The sequence below is a fragment of the Octodon degus genome, unplaced genomic scaffold, assembly GCF_000260255.1.
Source record: "Octodon degus isolate 3935 unplaced genomic scaffold, OctDeg1.0 scaffold00019, whole genome shotgun sequence".
Lineage (NCBI taxonomy): Eukaryota > Metazoa > Chordata > Mammalia > Rodentia > Octodontidae > Octodon > Octodon degus.
Genome location: NW_004524595.1, coordinates 8,462,271 through 8,474,308, shown reverse-complemented (window position 1 = coordinate 8,474,308; position 12,038 = coordinate 8,462,271). Strand labels below are relative to the sequence as shown.

General features: G+C 43.3%; 1 protein-coding gene across 1 annotated transcript; it reads right to left on the bottom strand.

Moving 5' to 3' along the window:
* On the bottom strand, positions 1-11,967 carry Sf3b6 (splicing factor 3b subunit 6). The gene is made up of 4 exons (XM_004627454.2): positions 11,694-11,967; positions 8,618-8,736; positions 327-465; positions 1-156 (listed from the first exon to the last, which is right to left on the bottom strand). The coding sequence occupies exons 1-4, from the start codon at positions 11,721-11,723 to the stop codon at positions 67-69; spliced, it is 378 nt and encodes a 125-aa protein (XP_004627511.1). The 5' UTR covers positions 11,724-11,967; the 3' UTR covers positions 1-66.
* Between the last annotated feature and the right edge of the window lie 71 nt (positions 11,968-12,038).

Below are 12,038 nucleotides of genomic sequence, written 5' to 3'. Positions count from 1 at the left end.
TATTGATTAAAAAGAAAAAAGTGACAGTGGTCACATGTGCTTTAGTCCACAGTGAACATACAGAGCTTATTTTGGTGGGTCTGTGTTGATGCCATACTTCTCCTTGAGGAGTTTCAGCTGTTCCTCCTTCTTCTTGGTGTCCATCTTCTGAAATGCCTGGAAATGGGGCAAGCACCGATGTTACAGGGACTGACCTACCGCTGAATGAATTTCACACGAACACCAGCCCAGAGGAAGCTCGTGGCACACATTCCCACCACGTGCAGCCCGCCAAGATTCTCCAGTGTGCTCCCCCGTGACGGTGACAGCAACTTTGTGATACTTACCCTGTTGGCATTATAGTACAAAACCACAAGGTATCTGTTACAGACATTGAATCCTGACAGGTGGTCACAGGCATTCTTGGCATCAAAAATATCTTCATAGACCACATAGGCTGTTCCTCTAGTTTCAGGTGTGTTCCCCCTGCAGAAGTAAACATAACTAAAGTGAACATAACTAAACTACACAAACACTGGTAAGTAAATTAAGAGATCACCAAGAGTTTTTTGAGACTAGGTTTCACTATATAATTCAGGCTGGCCTTAAATTTGTGGAGATCCTCCTGCCTCAGCCTCCTCAGTGCTGGGAGTGCACCAGTATGGCAGGACTGAAAACTTTGTTTTTTAAAACAGGGTCTTGCTATACAGTTGACTGGCTTTGAATTCAATATGTAGCCTAGGCTGGCCTTGAATTTGTAGTAATCCTCCTGTCTCAGCCTCCTGAGTTCTGGGATTACAGCTGTATTCCACCATGCCCAGCTTTTTTAGGCTTAGAAGTCTTTTTTTTTTGTGGGGGAGGAGGCTTAGAAGTCTTTTGAATCTGTCAAATATCTATATATAGTTTTTGAGACAGGGTCTTGCCATGTAGTTCAGACTGGCCTTGAACTCACTATGTAGCCCAGATGGGCTTCAAGCTCAAGACAAATCCTCCTACCACATCCTCCCGCCTCAGCCTTCCCACACCTGGGATTATAGGTGTGCCTGGCAAATATATTTTATTTAAATATTTTGAGATCAATGTGAAAACCATTAGAAATAAACAATATGGAGAGGTATGCTGGATAAGCCTATCATTTCTTGAGCTAAGTCTTTTCATATTTAACATCTATAGCTTATTCTTTTATCAGGAATATAAAGAATACAAAGCACTAGCAATAAAGAACTGGCTTGAAATTTTAGGATAGTTTGTAACATCTGGACACAGACTGTAAGCTGCTGGTCTGCTGGCAAATGCAGCTCCCTGCGATCATAACCAGCATCAGTACAGAATTAAAGCTGAATTTTATTTTATTTTTTTAGTGGAAATCAAATGTAATTATTATTCCAATATTTATAAATTTGTGATATAGGGGAAAGAACTCCCCAACCTATTAGATGTCCAGTACAAGTTTGTGTTCTCTATTCTTTTCTTGGTACTGGGAATCAAACTCAAGACCCTATACTTTCCATGCTGTGCTACTGAACTTTCTCTCCAGCCTAAGAAGCTGAATTTAAACGCAAGATGATTTATTTGAAGATGGAGAAAAAGAGATGACAGAGTATGGAGTGTGTGAAAGCAAAATAATACTTGTGGGCTCTTCTCTGGACTCCTTTTGTTGGGTTTCTTCTCCCAGGGTAGGCTCCTGGGATCTGATTGGCTGTATGGCTGTCTTTGGTCTTCCTATTAGATTTCTTCTGGTCATACTACCTTCCTGTGGTTTGGTGGAGGCTAAGATTATGGGTGGGCAGCTTAAGGACAAGTATTTTAGGTTTAAGGGGTTTACATTGTCCAGCTATTTGGGACCTTCCTGAGCTTGGTTTCTTTGCCTTTGTCTTTCTGATTGCTCAAGATAATCTGCAAAGGCAGAGGCCTCTGCTCTAAGTCTCTCCCTTGACTTCTAACAAAGCTCAATGAAGCCTCATCCTGTGTTCTCCCTATCTACGGGGCCCTGGTCCCTATATCCTCATGTACATTGCCTTAGCCTTCCTGCTGCTCAGAATAAGGTCACTTTTCAAGCCCAGCTTGATGGCCCACACCTGTATTCTGAGGACTGGGAGCTGAACTTAGAGGATTTCAGCCTGTGTGACATAGAAAGTATATATTCCCCCCAGGCAGCCTTAAGGGCAGGTCTGGTTAAGGCAGGTGGAGCTGGGGATCAAACCGTGGTATCCTGCGCCTGACTGTGCATGAGTAGGCGCTTAACCAACCAAGCTAACTCGCAGGCCCCCTAGCCTGTTTGAGAGCAAAATAATACTCTTGATGTGTAGTCCAGGCTGGACACGTCTATAATATTTCCTCATAGCCCCACGGCTGCTTCTGCTGTGGACACCCCCTGCCATGCTGTCCACCTCACAAAATAGGGAGACCCTGTCTCAAAAAGACCAAAAAGCTGAGAGTGGTGTTAAACACACCTGGAATCTTTGCACCCTGGAGGGAGGCTGAGGGAGAATTTCAAGTGCAAGGCCAGCCTGGACAATTTTGCAACTTAGTGAGACTCTGCCCCAAAACAAGAGTTGGTGGTGGGGCTCGACATAAAAGCCTTGGGTTCAATCCAGGAGTCACCCCCTATTTTGTACCTTCCTTTTTAACCACAGAGGTGAGGATTTAACCCAGAGACACTTATCACTGAGCTACATCCCCAGGCCTTTGCACTTAAAAACAACAACAACAACAAACGTGAGACAAGGTTTAGCTACATTACCCAGGCTGGGTTCACACTTGTGATTCTACTGCCGCAGCTTCTCCCATGCTGGGATTATAGGTGTTCGCCACCCACCATTTCCAGCTCAAAACTTTTGAGAGGCTTCAAAGTTTTAATTAGGCAAGATTAAAATACATGCAGAACCTAGGAATGGTGCTCCACACCCAGAGGAGGCTGAGGAAAGAGGATCACTGTGAATTTCAAAGTCAGCCTGGGGCCTATAGTGAATCCAAAGTCAGCCTGGACTACATATCAAGTCACTGCCTCAAAAAACAACTAAAAAACAAAACAACAACAAAAAAACAAGATAAAATAAAAAGGCCTTATACACTCATTTTTGTAACAACCCAAGCTCTGGTGCGTCACACAGCCTTGTCTAGCCGGGGAAAGGCTTCTGCTGACGGGAGCTAAAGTGCACTTATCTGTAAGCAGGGCAGAATGCTGGCAGGGAACTGCGAGCGAAAGCCAGCCTTCCTCATAGCCCCGCGGCTGCTTCTGCTGTAGACACCCCCTGCCATGCTGTCCACCTCACAAGCCTCCTCTGAGAGAGGCAGGGAGGTACAATAGGAGCACTGAATAGCAGGCAGCACAGAGCCAGGGACTTGTTAGCTGAGGCAGTGGGCAGGTGGTACAACCGTGGAATGGGGGTTAAGGCTCTGGACTGACCCTGCACCTGTCACAGTCCCTGCACATGGGTAAGGAAAGGCAGCACACCCATGGTGTGTATCTGCCACTCAAGTAGAGCATCTGCCTAGAATTAGAACAAGGCTCCAGTCTGGGCCCTGCTCACAGCTAGTGCTTCCTATACAAGGGGATGGGTGGAGGTTGTAAAAAAGATTAAGATGTGCTGTGAACATGTATCAATTCCCCAGGATGAATATAATCATTACATATTACAAACACAAAGCAATAAAAATGTAAACATTAAAACAGGGGAGATGGGACAGAATAGGTATAGGGTGTTGTGTTTGGAGTAACTAGAGAGTCCCACTGTCCATGAATGAACTAACTCTACTAGGTTGTGTGGGTTTGATGAGGTACTTCGTGATGTTCTGTACTGCCTGGTAATAGTATTAATAACTATTAACAATTTAATCATTCTCAAAAATGTATTAGGTTTGTTGGGCATGGTGGTACACACCTGTAATCCCAGCACTCAGGAGGCTAAGGCAGGAGGATGCCCCAAATTTTGAGGCTAGCCTGGGCTACATAGAGTGTTCAAGGACAGCCTGAACTCTAGTGAGATCTTGTCCTAAAAATAAAAAAGTAAGAATAAATTCAGTATGGAAGTTGAATACTGTCAAAAGGAAAAAACTTACAATTTTGACTTTTTTAAAGGCAAAGCTCACTTCATTTTCCTCCCATAATCCCATGTGCACAGTAAGTGTTAATGTGCATTTGAAAGGAAGAAAGAATCCTATAGTTTTTCTTTTCTTTTTTTTTTTTAATGGAACCAGGGATCAAACTCAGGCCCTTGTGCTTGCCAGGGAAGTGCTTATTCTACTGAGCTATCTCCCCAGCCCCTAATTTTTAAAAGTATATATTTGAAGGGCTGGGAAGATAGCTCAGTAGAATAAGCACCTGCTTGATAAGTGCAAAGTCTTGAGTTTAATCCCTGGTATGGCAAAAAAAAAAAAAAGGTATATATTTGACACCTGTCTTAGTGTCACTACACTAACAATATTCTCTTGATTGGTAGTTAAAGCTTAAGAGTAGGAAAAAAAAGTAGTGAAATAAAAAAGCTTACAGTAGAAGGGCCAGCCATATAGCAGGGGCCAGGGGTTTGATCCCTGAGCCTGCCGTGCCCATGCCTATGCCCGTGCCCAGCCCCAGCCCCTGGGGCACACTGATCTGGCGATTGAGACTGGGTGTGGTGGCGCACCCTGTAATCCCAGCACTTGGGAGGCTGTAAACAGGAGGATAACTACAAGTACAATCTGTGTAGTGAGACCCTGTAGATCTTGTACTAACTACATAAAAAAAAAAAAGCTTACAGTAGAAATAAGAAAACCTCATCATGTAACTTGGCTTCTGTGAGCTTCGCTTCAGCTGCTTCATAAGTCACATGATATTGGGCTAAATCATCTGCCTTATGATTTAGTAATCAGAAGAGCAAACAAAATGAAGAGGCTTTAAAAGGTACAAAGTGTGGGCTAGGGATATAGCTTGGTGGCTATAGTGTAATGTCCCGAGTTTGATCGCTGGAACCAAAGGAAAAAAAAGTAAAAAACGTTGAGTGTCTTCTGACCATCGTAGTAGTTTGTCAGGGATTTTCCATGTTTTAGTACTGAGTCATCCCAGAAAATCTCAGTATTGGGCAAATGGGAAGGGCTGGTCACCAGAGTGCTGGTCACCATAGCAAGGGGCCAGGTAGACAACAGGATTTAGCCAGGGTTGGTAGTGTGGTGATGCACGCCTATGGCCCTAGCACTTGGGAGGCTGAGGTAGGAGGATTCCCAGCTTGGGCTACATAGTGTGACCCTTCTCAAACAAAACAAAAACAACCACAAAAAGACATGTTCAAAGTAAAAGGACAGGAAAAAAAAAATCTTTTGATACCACAGTAGTGAAATACAGAAGCAACATCCCTTCCTTTAAGGGGCGTATGTTCAAGAGAAAGTAAATAAATACATGTGATAGAATTATCATAGGAAAAAGAACTGACACAAGAAGATTATGGGGCCAAAGAGGAAAGTGATCGATGATGTAGAAGAGTGTGCCTAAGGAGAGTCACATGGAGAGAAAACATTCTCTCAGGCTTTTACAAGGAGCACATTGGCCAAGCAATGGCCGTGACTCATCCACATGGCTGACCTGACAAAGGTTCTACAATCTGAGGTACAGGATCTCAGGATAAATCCTGAGGGGATTTGACTGGCCTTATCAGATGCAAAAGCTACAATTCTTGTTGCATAGGTCCTGCTTTATCTTGGTCTTAACCATCCAGCAGAAAAGTATAAAAACAAAGTGTAAGAAGTAAAGCCATGCTGTTATGTTGAGCTGTAGGGGACTCAGGTCAACAACTTCTGACATTGCCAGTGAAGCGGAAGACCCAATACTATTATGGACTACTGGACTCTTTCAGAATATTTTGCTGAGTTAACACACCTATAATATTCAAATAACGGAACTAAACAAAAAAGGGGACACAGATGAATGTCCATTTTGTATCTGTGTATTCGAAGTGGTTCGGATAGATATATAGTTACATTCTCTTAATGAATAGAGGGATTTGTTGTAATAGTGTTTGTAAATAGGATATCATGTCTGCATCTTGTACAGCAAATAACCACTAGGAAGAATGTATGCAATATGTTAATTATTGAAACTGTCCTACCAATTTGGTTTGAAACTGTCTCATTGCTATTTGTTTCTACATAAAATTATGGAAAAAAAACCCTGACATAACAAAGAGATGAGAGCTATGTTGGCTATGGTGGTCAGAGAAACCTGAGAGGTGACACTGAACGCAGAACTCTAGGATTAGAAGGAGCTAAACATTCAAGGAGCTGGTGACAACCAGGATAGGCACAGATACCAGGAGCATACAGGCCTCAAGCTACTCTTGTTTTTCTAAAGATGCCTGATTTAGTTCTTGTCTTTTTGTTTGGCTGACTTTATTGACTTAAGCATCTCTGAATTGAATACGATCAATAAACTTTTTTTGTTTTTGAGACAGAGTCTTACTATGTAGTTCAAGCTGACCTTGAACTCAACTCTGTAGCCCAGGCTGGCCTTGTACTTGGGGAGATCCTGGGATTACAGGTGTGAGCCACCACCCTCACCCTATCAACAAGCTTCTACAATGCCTTTGTGAATCAATCACAATCATAACCCCATCTTCTGTATTATTCCTTAACTCATACCTTGGGAGCCTCTCACATATCAGCATGACAAGTGCTTTTAAGATAAAGCAGAAAGAGTACCAGCCCTGGAAGAGCTCGCAGGCTGAGAGCAAAGAGTTACAGGGACAACAGGAAAACCATGTGTTAACTAGGAAGAGTGCTTCCTAGGGGGTGCTATGGGACCACGGAGATGGGTGGCTAATACATGCTGGGAAGGATATACTCAGTCATAAAATTACTTTCACAGATACTATATAGTTTGATCCAAAATAAAATTCAAGAAACACTGTATATCATAGAAAATTGAAAATTAGATAGGTTAACTATTCTGCCTAGTTTCACATGACTAGCAAGTGGCCAATGTCTGAACCTAATAACCAATCCAGTGCATTTATCAGGCAGCCTCCACATTATGAGAGAAAAGGGCACCATCTAAGTTATCTTACACAGAATGAGAAAATCAAAAATACTAGGCCCTTGCCATGTGGGTAGTAACAGGGCCTGATCAGAATCTTGTGTCCTGCTCCCCAAGTCAGGGATGTTTTGCATACCATTCCTTGTATCTAGAACAGAGGTTCTCAATCTTGAGTGCATGTATTCCTAGAAGAAGACAGAGTGTGGGTGTGTTCTCCTGTGGAGGGGGTCCAGAGCTCTCAGCTGGTACTCAGATGAGAAAGACAACTGTCCTGTACATGTGCAGTCTCATCCCCAGAGTGCAATGATGCAAGTTGCAATGATGCAACTTCTAGTTCACCCCTTTTTTGTGTGTGTGTGTGTGGCAGAACTGGGGATTGAACTCAGGCCCTTGCGCTGAGCCATCTCCCCACCCCTCCCCCTTTTTGGCGGAACCTGGGATTGAACTCAGACCCTTGTGCAAAGTGCTTATTCTACTGAGCCATCTCCCCAGCCCCTGATTCACCTTTTGGAGTGATGGTAATCATTCAAAAGAACAGTCCTTAAAAAAAAAAACAAAAACAAAAAAACCAAAAGAACAGTCCTTGGGATCTCACAGTCCTAAGAGCTAGGAAGGAACTCTTAGACCATAAAGGAAAATTGATTAAGAAAGAGATATTAGGGGCCAGCAAGATAGTTCAGCGGTCTAAAGCGCCTGCTTAGGCAGGCACAGGGGACCACAGTTCAATCCCCGGCACTATATACCACACCAGCACAGCCTGGCTGGGGGGGGGGGGGGGGGGGGGGAAAGGGGGGGGGGGGGGGGGGGGGGGGGGGGGGGATAAGGAGGGGTAGGGAGGAGGCGGGCAGGCTGAGCCAGCCAAAAAAAAAAAAGAAGAAACATACATTAGGAGTAAAAACAGAAACTTGAGCTGAGCATGGTGGTGCACACCTATAATCCCTACACTCAGAAGGCAGGGAGAATGCAAGTTTGAGCCCAATCTAGGCTACCTAGCAAGTGTGAGGTCAACCTGGACTATCTTGTGAGGCCCTGACTCAAAAATTTTTTTCACCAGGCATAGTGCTACATACCTGCAATCCTACACTTGGGAGGCCGAGGCAAGAACACTTGAGTTCAAGGCTAGCCTGAACTACACAGAGACCTTGTCTCCAAAAAAAAAAAATATTTTTTTTAAATCCTTTTAGAAGGACAGTTAACCCATTATGTGTGAGGTTCTGGGTTCAATCCTCAGCACTGCCAAAAACATAAACTAGAGGGAACCTTTAGGCAGTATAGGTTATGATACTATGTAGGATGGAGGTTCACTTTGGTCAGAGTTTATCTTTAAACACTAGATTAGAAAGGTACTTTTGGTAATCTCACCTATAAAAGAAGACACATAACTGCAGAACACACAAGGTGCCCTTGCTATATGAGGTTGCAGATTATGTAATCTCTCTCCCTCTTGCCCCAAAGTCACAGTGATCCTCTTGCCTCAGTCTCTGGAGTGTTGCGATCACAGGTGTATACCATCAAGCCCAGCCTGCCATCATTTTATTTTCTAGACATGCTATTTATTAACCCTGTGGAACCATTCCAATCAGTTTACCAGTTATCATCGTTTTCTTTAAATGACATTTCAAGTCTCATACTCACACTCGGATCTGACGAATAGGTCCGTATTTCCCAAATATATCATACATTTCTTCAGCTGTGATTTTGTATGGCAAATTTCTTATATATAAAATTCGATTAACTTCAGGTGGAAGCCGAATCTAAAATGAGAAATATGTATAGTCATTATAATGAAGGCAAAAGTGCTACAACTTAAGAAAAACTCTCAATGATATATAATAATAGAAAGTCAAGAATGAGAGGTACAATCTTTTATTCCTAAGAGTGCTACACTCCTTAGAAAAGTGAGAGAGCACTCATTTTGGTGAGACCATTAGTAGGAACTAAAAGGAGACATGGCACAGTGCTTCAAAATCCAGGCTTTTGGTCACCACAGCTTAACAAAGATTTCCAGTTTCATCTAAAAACTGTTGATTCCTCAGGCATCTAAGAGAAAAGGGAAATGTTCTTATTTGCTACACAATAAGAATTCCACTGACAACCCTTCTGAGGTCTTCTAGGAACTTCCTGTAGCGGTGGCATCTTCTCTTTTATTTCAGGCTTTCCCTCCCACTGCCTTCTCTTGTCCTGCCAATCCTTACAGAAAACAATACATGCATTTGCACCCCTTTTCATTCAACACATATTTACTAAGTGCTGTTTTTTTCCCCAAAGAAAATGATTTTTATTGGTACATTTTAGGTATACACTGATCATAGAAATAATTTGTACATGATGTAAATTTGATTATTTTTTCCATTCCTCTAACCTCCCTTAAACCTTTCTTCCCCTCCTTATTTACAAAAGCTTTGTTTTTCATTGTTTCTTTCTCCCCCCCCCCTTTTAAAAAAATTTTTCCCTTGCTTTTTCCACCTCTAAAAAGTTATCTAACTTCTTATTTTTTGGTCTTTTTCAGACCGGGTCTCACAATGTAGCCCAGGCTGGCCTCAAACTCACAATGATCCTCCTACTGAAGCCTCTCCTCCTCTTTCCTCCCTTCCCTTCCCTTCCCCTCTTCTCTTCTCTTTTCAGACAGGGTCTTACTATGTTATCCAGGCTGTCCTTAAACTCGCCTAGTCTGTCCTTAAACTTGCAATCCTCTTGCCTCAGCCTCCCAAATGCTGGTATTACAAGTGTGTATCACCATGCTTGACTCAACTATTCTCTAGCTATTTTTTAAGTCTTCTTTGATATTAAACTATGTTGTTCCACACTCCACACGGTTTTACCATTACTTTTTCATTATTATTATTATTATTATTATTATTATTTTTAGATAAATCCTCCTGCCTCATCCTCCCAAGTCCTGGGATTACAGGTCATGACTTCTTTCTTGATCCGTTATATACCCTGCTTAACTCTTCACACTTTTTATTTTATTTTATTTATTTATTTATTTTGTGTATGTGTGTGTGTGGCCAACTCAGCCCACCAGGGGGTGGGGCTGGCTGGCATGTGGTGCTGGGGGATTGAACCGCGGTCCCTGTGCTTTGCTTGGTTTAGCTTGTTCTAAGTAGGTGCTTTAGACCACTGAGCCATCTCACCAGCCCCTCTTCACACTTTTTAATGTAAGTTGATTTCTCTCACATATGTATCTCCCATTCAAGTTTGCCAGTGTTCACTGTTAATATACACAATTACATATTAGACCTAAGTTTGCTCAATAACTGTTAAATGGATAATTACTTCTGACATTAAATTATTGTATCAATGGAAGAATAAGATGAATATTTCCGGTTCTCAAAGTGGCAGTGGTGACAAATTGTTTTAGTTCAAGATTCCAGGTTAAGTTTAAATAGACAACACCACAGATAATCATAATATACTTCTTATACACTGCCACCATCACCCTGTCTACATCTGAATTTGGGTGTACACTCCTCCTTGCCCACCCCAAGAGATTACACTGGCTTGTGGTGCTTGGAGAAAATAGACAAGCCCAAGTGCTAAGTACCTTATGTTCCTATTACTGTAGTGAACCTATCAAATTATGTTCATCTGTATTCACTTACTTTCCCTGTTATTATCCCAATCCTTCATCTACTCAAAACCTTTACTCCTGAATTTAACCTTTCTTCCATATCATGCTTCTCCCATTCTACTGGAGTACCCTCACTGGTATATAAACAACTTTATACCTAGATCCTTAAAAAAACCAAAAAACAACTAATCCAATTTCTCTACTCTTCATTTACATATGAAAACACAAAGAGCTCTCTGGTGTTTTTATTTATTTTTTTAATGTATTTTAGTACAGGGTCTACACGGTCTCACTACAAAGCTTGGACTCGTAGTGATTCTCCGGCTTTCAGCCTCCCAAGTGCTGGGATTACAAGCGTGTGCCAGTCTCATTGGCTGTCTCAACGCACCCTGGGGGAGGGGCCGGCACAGCACGCCTGGCATCGAGCCCTGTCTGCTGAGCTATCTGAACGGCCCTGTCTTCATTTTCCTAACTTCCGCTTTTTCATCCTCCTGCAACCAAGTTTTCATCCACGGAAATGATTCCTTTTAACAAATCATCTCAACACGCCCAATGCTCAATTATCTACCTTCATCTTACTAGACTTCTGAGAGTCTTACACTTGCCTACCCTTTCTTGAAATTTTATTTTTCAAAGGTTTCCATAACACTCCGCTCTTCAAAACTAGACTGTAAGCAGGACTTGTCTTATTTATTGCTTTATCTCCATCCCTAAGACTAGGGTCTGAACACAGTGGGTGGTCAATACATAGAACTGTTGGATCACTTCGCGTCAAAAATGTTGTTGGATTAATATCTGAACGAAAGACCTTAAAGGCCCCACGGTGGGACAAGAACCCCAGGCTCTGTACTAGTGAGCCAGTTACTTACAGGGGATTCGTCTATCGACTTTTAGATCAAGACTAACGCCAGGTCCTAGTGCCGATCGAGCAGGCTGCGAGTCAGTACTGTCACCGACACCAGGGGACGGAAGGGGGTAATCTCAATGAGGGGAGGAAGGGAACAGGCAGGGGCCCCTCTGACAGGACAGAAATACAGGGCTTCCGCGCCTCGGAGACGGAATACGAGAGCGCTCGGATTCACGCTGCGAGTCAGGTAGCGAAGTCCTTCCCCTCCTCGGCATAGGCCTAGTACTCACGTTCGCCCTCTTGGCCGCTTGCATCGCCATCTTGGCGGATTGATGAGGTTAGCGCAGCAAACACTGGATCGCCCCCGGACACCTCCGGAGCTCGCCCGCCTTGGGGGACAAAGCTGCGACAGGTGTAGATTACAGCGGGGCTCTGCCGGAAGCGGTGACAGCACCACCGGAACACGGCCGTCTCACGGCACGGTGACGCGTACCCCACCTCGAAGATTCCCACCGCCAAACTAAGAGCTGAAGCTAGACATTAGGCCGGAAGGTGGAAAGCGGAGCACCCAAGGCACTTCCGGCCGCTGAACCGGAAGGGGCGGGGCAAGGGTTCTTAACTGGGCGTGCTCTGGC